General features: G+C 39.6%; 1 protein-coding gene across 1 annotated transcript in view; it reads right to left on the bottom strand.

Moving 5' to 3' along the window:
- The window catches only part of AR (androgen receptor), a gene marked incomplete at both ends in the record, with an annotated part of 191,538 nt that overhangs the window by 2,892 nt on the left and 165,630 nt on the right, over window positions 1-23,016 (bottom strand). The window contains 2 exons of the mRNA XM_080719506.1: window positions 3,916-4,060; window positions 11,625-11,912. Coding sequence (XP_080575632.1) covers window positions 3,916-4,060; window positions 11,625-11,912 — 433 coding nt within the window. The remainder of the gene's footprint in view (window positions 1-3,915; window positions 4,061-11,624; window positions 11,913-23,016) is intronic.

Below are 23,016 nucleotides of genomic sequence, written 5' to 3'. Positions count from 1 at the left end.
AATGCTTCCAAACTACCAGAGTGCTTTTGAATGTCTAAACTAACTGTCCCCTGCTAATGGAGAGCCCACTCCCTCATGGACCAGTTGTTCCTTATCACAGTTTGGGAGTTGTAAACACATGTGAGCTGCTTTTATAATGGTGACCTGTGAACAGTTTGTCACATTATCACCTATAAATTTTATGGAGATATGGCTAAGGCTTGGACAGCTTCCAGGGGGGCATTTCTATTGCATGACTGGTCAGGGCATATCTCTAAGAGAAGATATAATATCTTCTCGCTAACAGGCCTTTCATTTTTTTGCACTTCAGAAATTGTGTGTGTATGTATGTGTGTGTAAGACCGTAATTGTATAATATGTGAAGCAAAGGGGAATTGCCTCCCACTTAAATGATGAGGACAAAGAGCTTTCAAATAGAGCCTCAAAAAGCTGTGGTTTGACATTTTGTTCCCTAAGCCACTAGCTTGGACCAGAGGCTGGGCAAGACTGGCATTACCTGGGTGGAAGCTCAGAGAACTATCTCAGAGAGCTCTTGAATTTCCTGGAGAAGGAAAGAAAAGGGTAAACAGTGTAGACTTTTTCAACTCAGGTTGAATTCTAACTTGAAAAGGCATGTGTTGAGATAGGATCACATGCCAACTGACCAGAGCAGTATTGTTCCAAGCTCTATCATCTGAGATACTTGTGGAATAAGATTCTGGAACATAGCCCTGCTATGATCTACACTGTACTTCCATACCTATGTCTATGGCAACACTGTAGTTCTTTTACCACTGAAATTATAGTTCTGGAATGGAGGAGTCCTAGAATATTTCCACAAGCTCCCAAAGACAGAGAAGGTAGGAAATTAAGGGGCAAGGAAAAAAGGGGAAGGACAGGAGTTAAGAACAGAAGGGAATAATAACAGGCCAAAATAACTGGGGGAAAATTAAAGGAAGGAAAGGAGAAGAGGGGAATACAGAAGAAGAGGGACAGAAATGGAATTCAGGATGACAGCAGAGGTAGGTCGGAGTAAAAAGAGTGGAGAAGAGGGGGAAATGAAGATTGGAAGCTACTGAGCACAGCTCCTGGCACATAGTAAGTATATGTGCTGCTGTGATACTATTCACCATTGTCCAAGTGAGATTTGAGGCTCAGTACTTTTCAGAACACCACATAGCTAAAATTCAAGCCCATTAGCCTTACACTATGTGTTGTATACAGAGAAGGAAGAAAATAAACAAACCGAGGCTATAGTACAAATTAGTATCACAGGAAACAGCACATAGGTTGACCCAGCTTGGATGAGTTCTCCTCTTTCTCTTTGGGCCTTAGTCCCCCCCCACACACACCGTTAGTATGTTGAAGAGTCTGGCAACAAGTAGTGGTCTCAACTGGGGCGTACTGCCTCCCTAGTAGATGTTAGAAATGTGTGCAGCAGTTTGAGCTGTCAGAGTGACTGGAATCCTGTTTAGTATTTAGTGAGCAGGTGCCAGGGATGTTAAACGTATTCTAATGTGCAAGATTATCTCACACAATAAAAATTCATTTTCCCAAAATATCAACAGCATCCATACTGAGAAACACAGCTCTAAATATTTGTAGAGATGATGGAAAGCTCTAGCAGAGTAGTTTTCTACAAGAGAAAAGAGTACTGTTTCAGGAGGCTTAAGACTTGGTGGCCCCTGTTCATATGGAGTGTCCCTGACACCTTTGGATGAGATGGGGTCCAACCAGAAAGATGAAGAGGGATGCAATATACTTACACAGAGATCAAGAGGCACATAAGGATATGGCAAGTAACCTATTATTACCTTTCAAAGCTCTAAAGGTCTCAGGGATCTGTAGAAGGTGGATCAAGTTCTCAGAGACTTAATTTAGATCAGTCAAGGGCAACAGGGGGCTTGGGAGTGGGAGATGGAATGCTAGGGGGCTTTTAAAAATTTTTTATTGGTGCATTGTAGTCGAACATATTACTGGGATTAAAAACTTGTGTAGACATACACGCACACATCACCCAATTAGCCCTTACCCAATCCCCGCCCCATTTAGGGGGCTTTTAAGTATCTTACCCAGAAGATGGCATCATAGGTAACTCTTTGGAGATCTGAAAACCACAGGGCAGGTCATGCCAAAAGCCCAGTGGTTATTCTTAGTTTTTGGCTACCAGGGTTGGCTGGATCAAGAGAGGGCGGCTAAGGACACTAACTCTTCCTCGTATAGCAATATTATGATACAGGGAACTATGAAAGAGAGGAAAGATCAATTCCTGCCCTGACTTGAAAGAATTCTGTTGTGAAATAAGCTCAAGGTCCTTTGGACGATTATTCTGGTCAGCTCCATTCACAATGCCATTGAGAGACCTCAGACAGCAGATGCAGAAAAAATTATCACCATTAGGGAACAGTGCAATCAGAAAGAGATTTTATTCTTTATTTCTTGGCTATCATGAGCCAAATACCTCATATCTATCAGTTCCTATTTAATTATAACCATTTAAGAAGCTTCTGTTATTATTAACAGATTAGGAAATAAAGTCAGGGAAGATAAGGGTCTCGTGCAAAAATGGTGATTTGAAAAATGGTAAAACTGAGAATTTCAAAACATGAGTCTTTGGACAAATTCATGAAGGATGATGGAAACTGATGGCAGGGAAGGTATTAGTTAAATATGTTTAAGAAAATAAAAATGATGTACAAATAAAAATTTTAAAATAAAATAAAAATAAAATAATAAAAAAAATATAAAAACAATGAAAAAAAGGCTGAAAGTGTAACTCTGAGGTGGAATGGCCATGGGTTCAGTTCCAGGTACCTAATATATGTGCACATATATACATATGTATACATATGTATGTATATATGTGCATATATGCATATAATGTATATTGTTATATACAATAATTCCAATGATATTATTAATATATTATCACTATTAATATATTAAATACTATATTATACAATTAATATATATAATCTACATAATTGCAGTAAAAACTTCAGCAATATTTAAAATTCTTTAAGAAAATGAAAAGAAAAATGGTAGGGCCAAAGTCACTTTAGTTTCTTCCATTCATTAAAATTAGGATAATTGAGCTGGGCGTGGTGGTGTATGCTTGTAATCCCCGCGCTTGAGAGGTGGAGACAGGAGGATCGCGCAGGCTTGAAACCAGCCACACTGGTTTAAGAGACCGTTTCCAATGAAAAGTATGAAATAGGTCTGGGAGTGTAGCTCAGAGGTAGAAGGGTTTCCAGGAACTCCAGTGCCACCAAAAAAAAAATAGGATAATTGATAACCTGGATACTCAGTATTGGGAGGAAAAAATGAGGAGGGTGGACAGGGTGTGGACAAGAGCACCAAGTACTATGTGAATATATGCTATTGTCAACATGATCTACATTATGATGTGAGACTATAATGCACCAATAAAATATATAATTTTTTAAAAAATTAGGATAATTGATGAAAAGGAAAGAGCAGGTTACCATGAGGACTCAGTGAGATAGGATTTAGAAAGTTCTAGCATAGTCCTGGCACAAAGGAGTTGCTCAACAAATGATGAGTCATAGTAGCCCTCTGTGGTAGCAAGTGTCAAAGGAAATTTAGCCTTCATAACCAGAGTCTTTTTGCCCCTTCTATAAGACAGGTAGGGCTCTTTATATGGCATTCTGAGATAAGTTACAAAGCAGGTCAAAAGCATGACTAAAATATCAGGATCAGGTCTTGGAAAGGAGATGGTTGTCCAAGTGACCAACCCCTTGGCCTTCCATCAGTTTGATTTCAGGCAAAACCAGCTCAGACTGAGCTGTTCGGCTGGTGCCTCCACTTGCATGTCAAAAAGAACTAACCTCCACTGTCAGTCCCATCATTATTGCCATCAAACAGGTTTAGCTGGGCTGCTGTGTTTAGGTGAGACCGGGTCACAGGAGCACTTACTCATTGAAAACCAGGTCAGGGGCAAAGTATAGCATCCTGGAGTTGACATTGGTAAAAGAGCGCCACCCCATAGCAAACACCATGAGTCCCATCCAGGAGTACTGAATGACTGCCATCTGGTCGTCCACGTGTAAGTTGCGGAAGCCTGGAGAAGAAGGAGCAGAAGTAGTGGTCAGTCAAAGCATTCAAGGTCTGAACAAAGTCTGGGCCTATACTGAGCTGAGAATTTCCAGCATTCAGTCAGGCCATGAGGAATCCAGAGACCATCAGTGCTGGCTGCCAGCAAGTGGGAGTAAAAGATGATGAGAATAATATTTGGGCCCTCCCTACTTCACTTACCTGTTCAAATGAGAACCTGACAGAGGCAAAAGTAGGGCACTGTCAGTTGGATGAGGAAAATAATCTAATACTGATTGCTTACAACAAACTATTTTCTACGTATGTGACATATTATCTCATTTAACCCTCACAGCAACAAATTAAGACAGGTTATCCTGTCTTAAGGTTATTCTGAGTTAGTGGCATGTCACTGGGAGATCAGTGAACATGTATGAGATCATATGGCTAATAATCAGCAGACCAAGTTCCAAAGTCCAGCAGTTAGACTCCAAATCTCATGCTTTTGACTGTTATAATTTTCTGAAGATCCAGTGCAATAGCTCATTCAGCCATGTGGACAACACTTCTCAGTTTACAAAGCTGTCTCCTAGCTCTAATCTAATGCAGCCCTTGTAACAGCCCTGGGAGAGGGTTATCACTCCATGTCAGCTTATGGGTGGGGAATACCTAGACAGTAACTGCCTCCTTCACACCACCTTCACACTCCTTATCTTCTCTCTGACCTTTTTGTCTTTACTTCCCCATTTTTTGCTACTTAACAGTTACCATACTACTTTCCTACCTTTCTACCATCCCTGGCCTATTGCCCCTACACACAAATGGATCATTTGTAATTTGCTTTCCTGACAAATTTATTGCCACTTGTCTGCTAACAACTTAGAGCCCAATCATTCTGAGAAATGTAAGGTTTGCTGAACGTTTTATGCCTTCTCAGGCCTCTCTGCAGCTCTGCTGTCTCTGAGAGGCAGTTGCTTTGTCTAGAATGCATTCCCCTACCCCAGGCCTTCCATCTGACAAATAATTCACTCATTTTTTAAGTCTTGACTTAAAAGGCAACTTCCTCTGTGAAGCTCGTCCCACCTTATCCAAGCAGATGTCTTCATGAGTCATCTCTGACTTTCTCATTGTACTTTGTGTAGCTCTTTCACAGCACTTAAACTGTAAATATGTCTGTCTCTCTCACAAGACTTAGCGCACATTTAAGATAGGGGCTATATCTTCTGAATCATCTTTGCCTTTGAGAAATATTAACTAAAGAAATGGACTAAGTGCCTTCATTTTTTTCATTTCCTAAAATGAGAGTTAAATGATCTCCAAATGACATCTCAAGTTCAGAAGACAGAGCATCCCAGATGCAACTCTCTGCAATAACACATAGGTAGAATTAGATATGGCTACTTTATCATGAAGTTTTATAAACAAATAATTGGATGCTTAAAGTTCACATATATATGGATATATATGAAAAAAAAATATATATATATATGCACATATACACACAAATAACCATGTAGTGAATATTGAGAGGTGTGTGGGATAGAATGCAGAGACTTTCACTGGGCGTGGTGGCACACATTTATAATCCCTGCGCTTGGGAGGAAGAGACAGGAGGATCACGCAGGTTCGAAGGCAGCTGCGCTGGCTTAAGAGACCCTGTTTCCAAATTAAAAAAAAGTATAAAAATAGGTCTGGGAGTGTAGCCCAGAGCTACAAGGGCTTCCAGGAACCCCAGTACCACACCAAAAAAAAAAAAAGAATTCTGAGACTTTCTATCTCTGAGCTATACCACCATCCTCTTATTTATTTATGTATTTATTTATGTATTTATTTATGTATTTATGTATTTATTTATTTATTTATTTATTTATTTATTTATTTATATTTTGTGGTACTAGGAATGAAACCCAAAGCCATTCTGCCTCTGAGCTATACCCTCAGACCTATTTATTTATTCTGTGATACTGGGAATTGAACCAATAGGCAATCTATCTCTAATCTACATCCCAGCCCTATTTATTTTTTAGTTTGAATCAGGGTCTTACTAAGTTACTACATATTGCTGGCCTCAAAACTGTGATCCTTTCTCAGCCTCTCCTGCACTGTGATTACAGGCATGTGCCACTGTGCCCTGCTGCTTAAATTTACAAAGGCATCACCTCACACCTCATTCCTAACAGCACCATCTTTCTCTCTTCCTTGATCAACTCAGAATGAACTGAAATATTGTTATGCTATACTTCCTTAAGAATGCCTTTTTGAATTTATATTGGACTTCTCACTTTCCTGTTGATGACCTCATTTAACCTCCCCATAATCCCAGAGAGTTGGTGATATGACATTAACTTTATCAACACAGAACCTGAGGGTCAGAGAAGTGAATTGACTTGTCCAAGATCATACAGTCTATCTGCAGCTGAACAAATAGGGTACCCAGTTGTTCTGATTTTCTTCTCCAATACATTTTTCACTCCAGTTCTGAAGGTATTAGCTCAGGAGATACCAAGTTCATTCACTTTCTTTCGACACAGTCTTAGGTCTGAAGTGTTTATTATCCAGACACATTGTTCTTCTTGGCTCATACCTTCTCACCTATACACTCCATTGCCCTTTCTTTTAGATCCCAAATCTTCCCGATATCAGGCATTTTAGAGTCTTTCATACCAACAACCTTGGCTGCAATCTCAGCTACCAGGTCCTGTGCCTCCCACTTTCACTATGAGCAAATGGCAATAAACTGGCTGGATGCTCAGACCCTAAACTATTTTCTGTCTGGAGCCTTTCTGCAATACAGAATGCCTGGGAATAATATTTCCTGGTAGGATACAATAATTAGGGTCCAAGCAGGTGGCATCCAAGCATCCACTGGGGAAAGGCTTAAGAGTTTGAACCCTCAACCTCTAGGATTTGTGGCAATAGAAAAAATGCTTTGTCTGATGAGCCCTGATCTTCTGGTAAAGTGTGTAAATGTGGATGTGTGTGGAGAGATGATGATAAAACAGTGCAGAGTGGGTGTGATAGTGCACACAGGTAATCCCAGGACTTGGGAAACTGACACAGGAAGATCACAGGTTCACTGTCAGCCTCAGCTACTTAGAGAGACCTTCAAAACTTAGCCAGACCTTGTTTGGTCTGGAGCATAGCTTGAAGGTAGAATTGCCTAGGTTCATTTCCTAATAACCCAAAAAAAGATTAAACAGTACAGGGATCAAAGAAACTGTCCATACAGATTCTTCTCCCACCCCACTTCAAGAATGCCAGCAAACTAACTAAATAGATGAGAGAAGAGGAAACTTATTTTGACTAATTAACAACCCTTACTGAGAACTGCTTAGCGCTATAACCAAATGACCATGTACACATCAGCAACGAATGCAGAGGCCTAATTTTCCTATAGGTTCCATATGATTGCAACACCTAACTCGGTTCTCTTAATGCCTGAATTTCAAAGTGATCTATTCAGATACTATGGTTAGCAAATGATGACTTGAGGAAATAGTGGCCTAAGCCCTACAGATTTCCTTAGGTCCACATTCACTCAACTCCTATTTGTCACTGTGCTGGGATGTGCTGGAAACATAGAGAGGAGTCATTCTCAAGTTGTAAAACATACTGAACAGATTAGGAAGCCGAAGCAGTTTGCTTTCTCATTAGAGTATTAGGAATATTAGAATCCACTTGATATGATTATTAACAATCAACAGTGGAAACACATAGTCTCATGTCTAGTCTTGGACAACAATCTCTAAGCAAGGCTGGTTTGTAAGTCTTTACTGTTATTGTGCACCTAACAGTCAAGGTCTTCAAAGACAATTCAACTTTGAAGTCTGTGCATGAGCTGCTAGGAAAGCTTGGTGGTAGATTCTATTGAGCTTATTGAAATCAGTGGGTTAGTAATCAAACCACACAATAATGAACAAAAATTTAGAGAACACCTATTATATTTTGTTTAGTGTACTAGATACGCTTGATATATAATCTCTTATGTTGATGACAGTTTTCATGGTAGCAATTGTTCTGCTATCTCTGCAAATGAGAAGCACAAAGAAGACATGTAATCTGCTTGTGGTAATACAACCACATTCCAAACCAGATACATCTGATTCTAAATATACTGTGTACATACAATCTACTTCTCTGACCTTAAATTACAGTTGTAATTTATTACAGTTATAATTTATTAATTTGACAGGTTCCTGAGTAGGCAATTTCTAGATATCACCACCACAGGAAAGTTATAATAAAATTTAAGTTATAAATAAAAGTCATGCCTTTTATAAAACAAGAACTCAATCTGTTAGATGAGCAATTTATTTGAACTTGAAGTAATACTCTTAATAGGAATAGCAGTCCTTATGAATGTGGTAATCAACTTTCTTTTGAAACTCATGTTTCTAAATGACTTAGAGTCAGAGATCACTCTAACAAGATAGATGGAACTGATTTCGTCTTACAGATTCATTAATGTAAGGATAGGGCGTCTTTCCTGGGGATTGTACCAAAAAAAGACAGTAATCTCCTGTCACACAAATTCTACCATAAAGATGTGTACTAGTTTATGATCAAGACCACCAAATTAGAAATCAGAGTGTCTGACCTCAAGTTCTGGTTCTGTTCGTTAAGGGACCAATGGAACAAGTTAACCTTTTTGAGCTGAGTCATATGAAATGGAAATAATAGGCCTTAAGATTCAAATGACTGTTTTGAAGATCATATATGTGAAAAGGCTCTGTACCCTATAAATAGAGATATGTTACTATCTCTATCTCCCCAAGCTGGAAACAGCTTGGGGAGATTAAACTTTGAATCTCTATCAAACACATGACATCAAGAACTCCAGCTAAATAAGTGATAAGAATTAAAGCAACGTTTTCATTCTTTCTGTGTGAACTCTGGTTTTTGGCACAGTGCATATCCACCCAGAGGCCTTGGGCCTCCTTCCCAGTGATCTTATTGGCTAGTCAACCTTCACTTCCCAAGATGAGAAAATGTTAGCCACGGTCTAATGGCTGCGACTGGGCCTTGTGAGATAGAAATACAAAATAGGGGTCTGATGGGCAACATGTAATATTTTCAGTAGTTTCAAGCCCACAATAGGACCCAATTGGTCTTCAATGAGGCTTTGGCCCCTAGCTGTAAAGCGCACAATAACAGAACTGCAGGAGGCTCTTGACTATATATAGAATGGAATGAGGACAGGATTTGGAATCAGAAAAGGACCAAGAATCAAGTTATGGCCCTGCTGCTTATTGGCTGTGTAGGCCAGTAACCTCTCTTCTCAGAACTTTGAGGTTCTTATAAAGTAGGGGAAAGAACCCCTACTTTTGAGGATTCTTATAAGAATTAGGGTCAGGTAATACATAGAAATCACATGAGGCAATACATAGGAAATGCTCTTTTCACCATAAATTTCCATTTCAATAGTAATTATTATTAGAAGGCAGGTTAATCTTTGACTCTACAGGAGGACATTTGGTTGTTGATATTTCAAAAGAATCTTTGAATCATGTAATCTCAGGATTAGAAGAACCTTTAAAGAGCATATGCTTCACTGATTTTCAAACTGTGTTCCCTGAAGCCAACAAGATTCTGCAAGAATGATTTGGGGCCTACCTGGTATGGTGATAAAGAGGCTGAGCTGGTGAGACACAGGTCCCAAACTGACTTTAAATCTACTAGTCTCATTTCTGGGTGAAAAAGGAGATCCTATAAAGGAGCAAATAAGGCAACCTAACTGAAGGGATGTGAAGGGGGAAGAAGGAAACTCTCTAAAGCACATGATGTACTTAAACAAACATATAGATGTCAACCACTAAGCCAAGCAAGGGAAGGAGGAATGGGAAGGGACTGGGGTGGAAATTGGGTAGGGGATAACTGGGTGATGTGTACATGTTTGTCTACACAAGTGTTTTATCCTATTATGATGTATGAATACAATGCACCAGTAAAAAATTAAAAATTAAAATTTAATTTTTAAATTTTCTATTTTTAATTTTTAAATATTAATTCATATTAATTGTACAAAACAAATTAGGCATCTTGGAGCATGCTTTTAATCTCAGCACTTGAGAGGCTGAGGCAGGAAGATCACAGGTTTGAGGCCAGCCTGAACAACTTAGTGAAACCCTGTCTCAAAATTAACAAAAATGGATGGAAGTATAGCTCAGTGATAGAGCAGCCCTGGGTTAAATCTCCAGTCCATGTAAAAGCTGATTGTATAAAACGAATTTTTATGCAGTGCTGGAGATAAAATCCAGGACTCTACATATGCTGATCAAGTGTTATACCACTGAGATACAGTCCAGCCATTTTTGTACAATGTTTTTGAGAAATAAAGCATTGTACAACTAAAGGAAAGTTCGTGAATCTTTGGATAGAGGATCTCTAAAGCTTCGCTAAGCTGTAATCAGACTTGTTTAAAAAACAGATGGCCTAGTAAGGAAGTAAGTTCTTCATCACTGGAGGTACCCAAACAGAAGTTAAATAAACACTTGATAATTCTTTCATTATCACCTATAATTTCCTACCACTATGATTTCTAATGAAGTTTAACTAACACTAAGGGTTCTTTTAAGAAATATTTAGAAACAAACTATCCTTTATAATATATATATATATATATATATATATATATACACATACATACATACATACATACATACATACATACACTGAGAAGAAGGGTTAGGAACTGCTTAATGAGTTATCAGAAGAGCTGAGATCAAAACCTAAGAATTCTGATTTCTAACCCCATGCTCTTTCTCCCCTTCTATAGGATTTCTTATGGTATAACATTTAAAAGTCAGTCAGGATCAAGATTATCTTTTGGGTGAAGACTATATATGCACATGTAGAAAAGCATCCTAAGGCATTTGTAGATATTTATCTATGTGATTCATGATTATAGTAACATTTGCTGACCACAACTGGGGTTAAATGAGAAAACCTGACTACTGTGCATCAACATGAGTCATGTGGGACATTCTATCATGCTGTCTATCTCCTTGCTTTATGACTCAATACCCATATGGTTTACTTAAATTTTTATTTTAGTACTGAGGACTTAAACCAGGGGCTTTATACCACTGACACACACTGACAGCCCTTTTTAATTTTTGAGACAGGATCTTGTTAAGTTGCTAAGGCTGGCCTCAGCCCTGTGATCCCCTGTCTCAGCCTCCCAAGTACTGGGTTTACCAGTGTGCACCACCATGCCCAACTCATTTTCTTCTTTCCTGTAGGTGTTTTTTCACTCATTTAGTACTGGTTGTGACTTGTGTGTAGGGGGGTGGGGATTAAACACAGAGGCATTCTACCTCTACACTCCACCCCCAGCAAGGTATTTTGCTAAGTCTCTCTAAATTGTCGAGGCTGTCCTAGAACCTGTGATCCTCCTCTCCTGTCTCCCAAGTACAGAGATTACAGGAGTGTGTCACTGAACCTAGCTCAATTCCCTTAAGTTGTGAGGATTATCCCAATCCATTGCCCATTATGACAGTGAAGACTTGATGGGTTAGGAAGAACCTGGCTCATAAAAGTACTCACTAAATATGATCATCTGTATTCCATGCCCTCATTGTTCTTTTCCTTACCAGGCAAAGCCTTGGCCCACTTGACGACATGCACAAGTTGTCTCTCTCCCAGTTCATTGAGGCTGGAGAGCAAGGCTGCAAAGGAGTCGGGCTGGTTGTTGTCATGTCCAGCGCATACCACGCCTGGTTCAATGGCTTCCAGGACATTCAGAAAGATGGGCTGACACTCATAGCCTTCGATGTGTGATACTGTCATCTTTGGCGATGGTTCCTCAGTGGGGCTGCTGGCGCCGGAAGGCTCTACTTCCTCCTGCAGTTTTAGATTGCCAAGTTTCTTCAGCTTACGAGCTAATGGTAAAAGAGAGAAATTTGAATTTATCATAGTGACCAAAAACACACAGTGAAACTACCATGTTAAGAAAACTTTCTGAGCTAAAAAAATAAAGATGTTCATTTTTCCTGGTCATGGATTCTAAACTATCTAAGAACAGGTGGCCATTCAATACTGATTTTAATAGATGATTCATCATCTCAGTGACTTCTAAGCCCTGATTTTCATACCTTGCTTTCTCCCCCAATCTTTGTGCCAGTCCAACTGAGAATACCCTTGGATTCGGCTCTGCCTAAATGCAGACTTCAGTAATTCATACCTGGACCTTCAGTTAACTCATTTACAAATATTTATGATTCATTCACCCATTTACTCATTAATTTATTCAATAGATATGTTATTAGACATTTGTTTCTGGGTGAGGAAAAGGACACAGGCCCTGCCCAAGTCTGACAGAAGGGATATAAATCCCCACAAAAGATTTTTAGAAATGTCAGACCAGTAAACACTAAAAGAAAAGCATAAAAGGTTCGAAGCCAGCCTCAGCTAGTTTAAGAGACCCTGTTTCCAAATAAAATATAAAATAGGTCTGGGAGTGTAGCCCAGAGGTAGAAGGGTCCTGGGTTCCATCCCCAGTACTACCAAAAAAAATAAAAATAAAAGTAAACAATAAACTTTTGGCATAGGTGGATTAGGAAATGCTTTACACTGAAAATGACATTTGGTCTAGACCTTGAAGCCTGATGAGGATTTCAGTGGGCAGGGATGGGTAGGAGGGACAAAACCACTGAGGAGTGTTTGGGAGAACAAGTAGGCATCAGTGTTTCTGAAATGTATATTGCATATACAGGGAGACTGCCAACTTATTAGGCTGAAGATAAAGATTGGGCTTGATTTACTTTTTGGATAGGGAATTGAATCCAGGAACATTCTACCTCTGATCTACACCCCAGCCCTTTAAAATTTTTATTTTGAAATAGGATCTTGCTAAGTCGTCAAGGGTTTTGCTAAGTTGCTGAGACTAGCCTCGAACCTGTGATCTTCTTTCCCAGCCTCCCAAGTACTGGGTTTATAGATGTATGCCACTGAGCCTGACTAACAGGGCCTGATTACAAAGAGGTATGAATATTTTGTGGAGATACTTGGGCATTATCTTATTGGCACTAGACAAATACTGAATACTGTAATTTAAGAGACTAATGTAAATGCTTATACATATAGAATATTTAGATGATTGCCAGAGGGAGAAACCAGAAAGGCAAATCTATTAGAAAAATACCTATCAAGTACCTATTTGAAAAGTATCTATTTGAAAGGATTTGTTCTCTGGTTTCCTAGGGGTGTCAGAAAGTATGACTACTAGGAATTTAGCCTTTTCCCATGCTCCACACACACATTTTGGTGGTTACATCTCTCTAAAGATGGAAATGCTGCAAAGCACTCAGGTCACTGTGGATTAGAGACTAGATGATCAGTCGTTAAAAATTTAAACATAAAATGGGAACAAGGTTCAAATATATCCTAGATGTTTCCTTATATTCTTAAATTGCCAAATTCTATCATCTCAATTTGGGTGTAATAAATGGGAATTTCATGGTGTGTTTCCCACTGAACACTATGATGTTAAAATTATGCTTAAACATGCAATGTAACAAATATGTTGATTTTTCTTGTTTAGGGGAAAAGGAGAAGTTGAAAGGTTGAAATATCTAACAGTATTAAAGAAATGACACAATGACTCTTCCTGTACCAATCTGACTACAATGGGAATCATGATAAGTCAGCCATTATAATGAATGATAGAAATAACATTATTTGTCCAAATTTCATAAACATATCAAAGCCAATCAATAACAAGAGAAGAGGGAGAGGGAGGGGATAGGATGGTAATTGGGGAAGGGCTGAATTAGTGATGTGTGCATGTATGCCTCTATCATCTTGTACCCCATTAAGATGTATGATTACAGTGCACAAATAAATTTGTTTGAAAGATTTACATGAAAAAATTCTAAACAAGAAATAAAATTATTTAAAACACAGTAATCCAAAACTCAAACTTCAAGAACCATCTTCTTTGTGAATGCTTGTGAACACACATGTGTTCACAAATATGTAATGCACACAAACACACACACACACACACGAACACACACACACACACACACACACACACACACACACACACACGCATTTAGAGGTTTTGGGGCATGCCAGTGTTTACTTTGTGCTATTTTCCTTAGCATTTTTATTACCAGAAGTATAAATAATTGAAGAGGTTATAACTCTGAGGTCTAGCATTAGCAGATGCATTGGGACTGGATCATAAACCGATGTTTCTATAATCCTTTGAAATAATAATAATAAATAAAAAGGCAGAAAACAAAGAGTAGTTCATTTCTCAGTTTAAATGGATAAATACAGAAAAAGCCTGCTGCTCATCTGTTTCTACCTTCTGTAGAAAAAGGTACATATCCAGAACTGGACTTTCAGCTCTACTTTGAAAAATAAGTTGTGCAGTACAGAGTACAATGATGGTTTTGCTCAGCAAATCTATGCAAGTATTGACCACATATATGCATCAACCACTAGGATAGAGAAGAGGAAAACGATGGAGTTGGTGGTACAAAAGGAGTACCGAGAAGTATTCGAAAAAATAATAAGGAAATCTAGAAAACTGACCCTGAGAGCAATATGGCTTTTTCCAACAATAATTTCTGCAGGAATTGGGCACAGTCAGTAATGAGATAGGCACACTCACTGCCGACTCTCACCTCCCACCAAAGGCACAGGCTATATGTGGTTTGGGCCAAGCTCATCTTCTCCAAGAGCTAGATGTTTAGCCTCCACAGTATATTGTCATCCAGTGAATCCACTGTTAACATGGAATTTTGGAAAAGGCTACACAGATTGGTGATGCCTATATTGTCTGTCTAACTGGTGCAGTTCCTGTAGACAGAGCCCACCCTCACTATCATTGGCACTTTCTGGCTTTGAGCTCAGTTGCCAGACTATGAGGTCCCCTTCTGGCATGGTAGAGGACAGAGGTGTAATTCGCCCTGTAGCTGAGCTAACTAAGCAAATGGAAATAAGCATTATTCTTTGGGGGGGGAGATCAATTTTATTAATTAATTAATTAATTAATTTAGTGAGTACTGTGTATTGAACTCAGGAGTGTTCTATCTCTGAGCTACATCTCTAGCCCTATGTTATTTTTTTATTTTGATACAAGGTCTCACTAAGTTGCTGAGGCTGGTCCAAAATCTTCAATCCTATCTCAGCCTCCCAAGTGCTGGTATTATAAGAATGTGCTACCAGACATGGCAAAAAGTAACTACTATTTTTTCATGTCTTTATATGTGCCTCAATTCATGAATGCCTTTTATCATTTAACTCCACATCATTTTTAGGGGTTAGGGATATTTCTTATCCCTGGTTTGCAGTTGAGTTAACTGAGGTAATCCAGTCATCAAGAAGAGCCAAATAATTAGCAACTGCTGCTGACTACAAAGCCCACATTCTCTCTACTGTGTCTTTCTGCTTCCCACCCCTAGAAGGTATTAAAAATATAAAACTTTTCCTGAAATCCATATGTTTTTGTTGTTTGTTTGGGGTATTGGGGTTTGAACTCTAAGCTGCTACACCCCTTGCTTGGTTGCTTATTTATTTGTTTAATTTGGTACTGGAGATTGAACTCAGGGGCATTCTACCTCTGAGCTGTACCCCCAACCCTTTTTATTTTTTATTTGAAACAGGTTCTCTCTAAGTTGCTGAGCTTGGACTCAAACCTGTGATCCTCCTGTTTCACTTTCTCAAGTACTGGAATTCAATCTGTAGCCACCATTTTGGGACTTCTGGTATTAGTTCAACTTTTCAAGTCCATAATGAAAAGGCTGAAGCCAGGGAAGGTGAGCTGACCTAGTGGCAGACTAGATAGAGTTCCTCCTCCTAATTTGTAATTATCTATGCTACATTGCCTCTGTGGTGTGTGTGTGTGTGTGTGTGTGTGTGTGTGCATGTGTGTGTGTGTTACTGTGGATTGAACCCAGGGACATTCTGAGCCTCAACACCAGCCCTATTTTATTATTTGTTTTGAAAAGGATATTGTTTTCTAAATTTTAATATTTTCAAATTTATTTATTAATTTTAAACAAATTTTATTGAATATAAATGGTATACATTTAAACTATATTTGGTGCCCTCTCCCCCTGCCCCCATTTTCCCCTCCCCCACCCCACCAATGGTTGTCCAGGGTAACCATGTCATATTCATAATTTTACACATATTTGGATGTAGACCCTCATTAATCAAGATCAGTCTTCCTCCTGTCCTATCTTTTGGAAAGGATATTGTAAGTTGCTGAGGGTTTCTCTAAGTTGCTGAGGCTCTGGCCTTGAACTTGTGATGCTCCCATCTAAGGTTCCCGAGTACTGGGATTATAGGCATGTGCTCCTGAATTTGGCTGTATTTTTTCTAACTTATTCCTGCTCTGTTTTAGATTTTACCTCCCTGAGCTCCTTCTAGATGAGCACTATCTACATCATGTGTGCCTATTTAAATGTAAGTTAATTACATTTAAATAAAATTAAAAAATATAATCCCTGAACACCACTGGGTATATTTCCAAGCATTTGAAAATCACCTGTAGCTAGCAGCTGATAAATTGGACCACACAGATATGAAACACTTTCATCATCTTAGAAAATTTTTATTGAATAGGGATGTGAATATAGATTGTCCTCTGGGGCAGCTGTTCCATTTGCCACTCTACTAAAGCTATTGATAAGGAAGAAAAGAATCCAAATGAATTAACAGAGATGAATCTATGGGCTTTTGGAAAAGGTGGAGCGACCCACGGAGCAACTGGTGCTTGTGCCATCAGTGAGATATAATCTGTCATCTTGACTATCCCACTGATGACTCAGATCTCAGTGGGGTAATGGCTTGTGGACCGAAACAAACTCATTACAAGTAAGATCAATATGTGTGAAAACTGTGGAGCATCCCTCAAGATGAAATAATTCCCTTCTCTCTGTAGTGCCAATGAGATCTGGCTGGCATTTTCACGTACTTTCCCCCTAAACCGATAAGACATCTGCTTGGGAAAGAGAAGCTGTATTCTCCCTTGCTTCCAGCACCCAGGTAATGTGCTGTCCCTGTGGCCATAGTGGCCCAAGCCGCACCAGGTGTTCTGGCCTCTCTGCTTGAAGAGGGTGACTGTATTGAACATAATTGAAATCGGATTCCATTCATTCTGCTGGGGGAATCCTCTGTTCTCTCTCCAAAGCCGACCCCAGCATGTCGCTAGATGACTTGGAATGCTGGACAATGGAGCTTGATAGTCTCAGCTGTTACTCAATGCCCAAGGCCTTGTTTTCTTCCATGAAGGCCGCCTGCACGCCCCACCCTTCGCCTGCACCTGAGCCCCAGAGTCAAATCTAATTCTTTCATGAGCAAAGGCTAGACAGACGCTGTGTCAAAGCAGAGACTCATTGGCTTACTTAAAGTAAGTGGTGAAGCAAGGGAAAGGGGGGCAGTAAACATGGAAAATTCTGATTGTGTGTAAGTCGCTTTGCATCTCTTCCCTGCTTTTCATTCTTAGATCAGAGCTGTGACAAGAAAAGATCATAACAAGGTTCTTCCCTGTCTTTAACTGCTCTTATTTTTGGTACTGGAGATTGAACCCAGGCATACTCCCAGCCCTTTCTATTCTTTATTTGAAACTGAGTCTTGCTAAGTTGTTGAACCTGGTCTCAAACCTCTGATCATTCTGTCTCAGCCTCCCAAGTACTCGGATTACAGCCGTGCATCACAGCATCCAACTTGTTTAACTTATTTATGTATTTTGGTACTGGGGATTGAATTCAAGGGCATTCTATCTCTGAGCGATACCAAGTTATTTATTTATTTATTTATTTATTTATTTATTTATTTATTTTTGCAGTACTGGGGATGGAACCCAGGGACATTCTACCTCTGAGCTAACACCCCAACACTATTTTATTCTTCATTTTAAAACAGGGTCTCGCTGAATTGCAAAGGGCCTCAGTAAATAGTTGAGGCTGTCTGTGAAACCAGATTCTCCCATCTCAGCCTCCGGAATGCTGGGATTACAAGCATGAGCCATCACACCTGGCTTCTATTTTATTTTTATGTTGAATTAGAGTCTTGCTAAGTTACTAAAACTGTCCTGGAACCTGCTACCCTCCAGTATCAGTCCCCAGGTTAAAGGCTTCTGCCACCATATCCAGCTTTGAACTTACTTTTCATAGGCCTAGAGTACCTGGCCTAATATAATTTGATCCTATGGAAATTAATTTTCAGCCCCAAGGCACTAGACTCTGGTGGGAGCTATCTCTAAAATACTAGAGAAAGGTTTTACAAATGTGCTTCCATAGTGTGTTTCTGAGGAGCAGAAGTGATTAACCTCTGACTTCTCTAACCTTTGTGACTTTAATGCACTGTATTCCTTCCCTCCTTGAGGTATATGCCTTCTACTTTAAGGGAGAAGTGAATATGTGGTGAAGTTTCCAAAGTCTTAAAAATATGATACCTCTACTCAATGTCAAGTATATTTCTCTTCCCTATATCTCAAAGAATTTAGAACATAACATAATCATCTTCTGTGGCAGGCTAACTTCTAATGAGGCCTTCAAATATACATACCTCCATCAACTTGTATATTCACAAAGTAATCTAGATGCTATTGTGAAAGGACCAGGCAGATGTAATTAAGGCTCTAATTTGGTTGAATTTTAAAGAGAGTTATCTTTGGTGGGCCTGACCTAATGAGGTGAGTCCTTAAAAGGTAGTAGGCATTACCTGGAAAATCATTCACTGAGTAAGAGGGATTCACCACAAGGAAGAGTCTCAATTGCTGAGTTTAAAGGTACTGGGTCCATATGGCAAGGAACAAAGGCAGTATTCAAGAGCTGAGTGTGGCCCTTGGCTGAGAACCAGAAATGAAATAAAATAGATACCTTAGTCCTGCAACCACAGAGAACTGAATCCTTCCGTAATCATGCCAGTTTGGCAGGGTACCCTGCAGCCTCACCACCACCTTGATTTCATCCCTGTGAGACCCTGAACTGAGCATCTAGTCATGCTGTGCTATACTTCTGATTTACAGAACCATAAGCTGCTTAATGGGTATTGTGTGAAGCAGCCAAGTTTGTGGTAGTGTTTGATATGGGGATAGAAATCTAATACACTTTCCTTACAGAAGGTGAAATAGGGAAAAGGAGTAAGTTTTGGTGTTAACCAGACTTGGGTTCAAATAATATTTCTGCCAATAAAGAACTTAACAACTCTAACACCTTTTGTTATCTCTTCTGAGATTGTTTCTTCATCTGTAAAAGATGGGTGCTGCAACCTATTTCTTATGTCACTTACGAGAACAGAATCAAAGAATGCCTGGCATAGACTGAGTCTTTCAAAATGGTTTCTTTACTTTCCATCCATTCCTAAAAAGTAAGGAGTGGAATGGTTTTCAGGTGACCTAACACAGGCTTGGAGAAGGGGAGAGAATAGGAATGACAGGGAATCAGATATAGCAGGGGAAAGAACCATAACACAGTATGAAATGAAAAGCAATAGCTGAGTTTCTTCAGCACATGAACACCTATAAAACTAAAATCAGATAGGAAATGTAATTTGAAATGCTAAGTAAACATAAGGACAGGCTTGGGGCAAGGCTAAAACTTATTTGTGAGAACAGACTAGGCTGTGCTTATGTGAATGCATGTAAATAAATTGTGTGTGCATGTAGTACTTGCAATTAAGCATTGTAATCAATACTTAAAAGCAAAGAAGGGTCATGAACCCAAATACTGTCACAAGTCAGGTGGAGAGATGAATGAGTTAAAATCCTGGCAAATGTAAACAGGAAAAGCTGGGGACAGTGACAGTGATTGATGCCCTGCCTAGGGGAAGTCTATGTCAATTTTCTAAACAAATACTACTCTGGACAAACAAAATTCTGCAGGTGAATTTTGGCTTGGGGAAAGCCAGTTTGTGGCTTCAGGCTTAAATAATGCCAGCTATCTCTCCATCCATGAAGATTAGAGTCAAGGGATCTCATTCTATGACTTGAAAGCTAGAGGTTCAGAGGAATACCAGATTAAGAGCTAAGAGAACTCCCGAGGAACTTTGGTAATGTCCCGTTCTCTCCCTGGTTTTAGTTTTATTATAAATGTAGATAGTAAGCTGGGCATGGTGGTGTATGCGTGTAATCCCTGCACTTGGGAGGCTGAGACTGGAGGGTCGCATAGGTTTGAAACCAGTCTCAGTTACTTAGTGAGGCTCTCAGCAACTTAGGGAGACCCTGTTTCCAAATAAAATATAAAATAGGTCTAGGGGTGTAGCCTGGAAGTACAAAGCCCTGGGTTCATCCTCAGTACTACAAAAAAATAAATGTAGATAGTAGTTAAGAACAAAGGTTCCATGCAGGCACAAAAGAGCACACCTGTAATCCCTGTGTTTAGGAATCCAAGGCAGGAGGATTACAGGTTTCAGGCAAGCCTCAGCAATTTAGTGAGACACTTGGCAACCTAGTGAGACCCTCTTTTGTTATGGGTCTGGGGTTGAAACCCAGGGCCATTGGACCTCGGAGCTATACCCCCTGTCCTACTTTTTATTCTTTATTTTGAAACCCGGTCTCACTGAGTTGCAGAGGGCCTCACTAAGTAGCTGAGGCTGTCCACAAACCGCGATCCTCCTGTCTCAGCCTCCCAAATGCTGGGATTACAAACGTGTGCCACAACACCTGGCTAGACCCTCTTTGAAAATTAAAAACATAAATAAATTAATTAGGGCTGGCAGTGAGTGTAGCTCAGAGATAGAGTGCCTCTTGGACCAATCACCAGGAGCAATAAAAGAAAAATATTTTGCAATCAGACTGTCTCATTTGTAATCCTGACTCTATCACTGAGTAGTTCTGTGGCTTTGGAAAAGACTCATCCTCTCTATATTTCAATTAACATATTTGTAAAATCGGAATATAATCAGTACCTGCGTCATATGTTTGTTTCTAGAAATAAAGGCACTGTGATGGTTTCTGAGAGTAGAAGGCAGATTCTATTCTCTTAAAAGGGATTTCCAAGACTGAACATGGTGAAAAATGCACTGAACTCCAGGAGGCAGAATGCATTAATGACATGGAAGTTCTAAAACTCTAATTCACAATAAAGAGCTAATTATGTTTGGTAATGGTATCAGAGTTATGGGATGTGTGACCTTGCACAACTCACTTTATTTCTCCCACACTTCAGTTTCCTTATCTATATAATGGTGAGGATCTAACTGACATGGCTACTGAATAAGACTATTTTTAGGAGTGAAGGAGATAAGCCCACTGAGCATGCTTTGAATCCTGTGAAATTGTACACCAATGCACAGGCTATGACTTTTTCTGAGAATGGATCTCTAGCTGGAAAATATCCAGAAAATATGCCTACAGTGGAAAACTGTTTGGAGTGAGGCTTTCCATGTTGGGTACCAAGCCTCAAGCCACGGACTGAGGGCCAAAACCAACAGGTTTCAGAATCCTAAGAGAAAAACAGGATCTACTTTACAGGATCACTGTGCTTTCCAAAAGAGAATGTGTGTAAAGTGCATGAGTAAATTCTGCAGGTAAATCAATGGTAGCTGTGACAATTGCTGCTCACTGAGCCCCATGGTGTTCCACCTTCATTGCCCTTTATCTCAAGTAGGTGAACTTCATGTTGCAAAAGCTAACTGAGGAAACAGACTTTCCACCATGACTGAAATCTAGTAGGAGAGAGAACCAGAGTTAGAAGGATCCTTAGGCATCAATTTCTTATAATAATAAAGCCCCAAGGGTTCTGTGAGTTTCTTGAAGGACCTCTGAGAAAAGACAAAGTAGCCTGTGTATGTGGTGCAAAGCACCCCCATTTCCTTTCAAATCAAAGCACCAGGGCTTTTTGTTATATCTACATTTGGGATTTCATGTCAGATTCCATTTGCAAAAAGGAGTTTGAAGGTCCCAGTCCTGTCTATCCTTTCCTGTCTCCTCTAGATCAATCCCTATTTTGTAGATGAGGAGACTGAAGTCCAAAGATATCACACAGTTAGGCGATGGCAGAACACAAGCTAGGACCAGGTATCCTGGATTCTATGGTGGGACTCTGCTTTTCATCTAGTTGAATAGCATGTTATTGGAGAGAGGGTAAGTGGTGGGAGTTAGAGTTGGGTGGGGAAGAACTAGGACAGGGACAAATGGCAGGGGGGCAGAGCCAGTCCTTGGCAGGAATGAAAGGGAAGGAGAGATTAACAGGGGTTGCAAACAGGCAAAAAGGCTCCTTGGTCCTTTCCTCCACGCCCCCAGTCTTTTCCTAGCCCAATTCTGGGACAGAGACATAGCCAGGGAAAATACTATCAAATTTTATCTTTCAAGGTTTATGTTGGACTATTTAGTCTAATGGTTTTTAGTTCATGGAGGAGTAAATGTAATTAATAATAGAATGATATACAATGCCGCATATCCTTGCCAAAGCACACGATCTGGCAGAAACGATTTCCAAGTCTCCTCTCTCTGATTACTGAGCCAGAAGAAAGAGGTTCAGTGTCCACATGCCATCCCGAGTGAGGGGCACAAGGTCATCACCAGAATCCTGCTCATGTGAAATTTCAGAGCCTGGAAATGCTTTTGCATACCAGGCTTTTCCACTGGAAAAAGTAACTACATGAATTTAGAGCATACATGCTTTTACAATTACATTTAAAATGACATTAAAAACAAATGTGAAACAGTCCATGCTGAACAGGTCAGCATGACCTGGAAAGCAAACGAGAGGGGGAAAAAGAAAAAAAAGAAAAGAGAAAAAGAAAGAAGGGTCCAATGTTAACAGCATTAATTCTGTCAGTCTGTTGTAAATAAGAAAATGCCATTGGTGTATTAATGGTTTTATTAAAGGAAAATTTCACTGGCAGAAATATGCAACATTCAAACAAATAGAAAGCAGTTAAAAAATAAACCACATTAGCCCTTTCAATTCACATTAGCAAACCTCTTGTTGGCCTGGAGATTAAAATTCTGCCCTGATGAGGGGGAAACTCCCCTCATGAAGTTCTTCCTTGGCTTTGCTCCAGAATGCTGCTGAGTCA

The sequence above is a fragment of the Muscardinus avellanarius genome (assembly GCF_963383645.1).
Source record: "Muscardinus avellanarius genome assembly, chromosome: X".
Lineage (NCBI taxonomy): Eukaryota > Metazoa > Chordata > Mammalia > Rodentia > Gliridae > Muscardinus > Muscardinus avellanarius.
The sequence above is the reverse complement of the archived record's forward strand: the minus strand, read 5'-3'. Positions and strand labels throughout refer to the sequence as shown.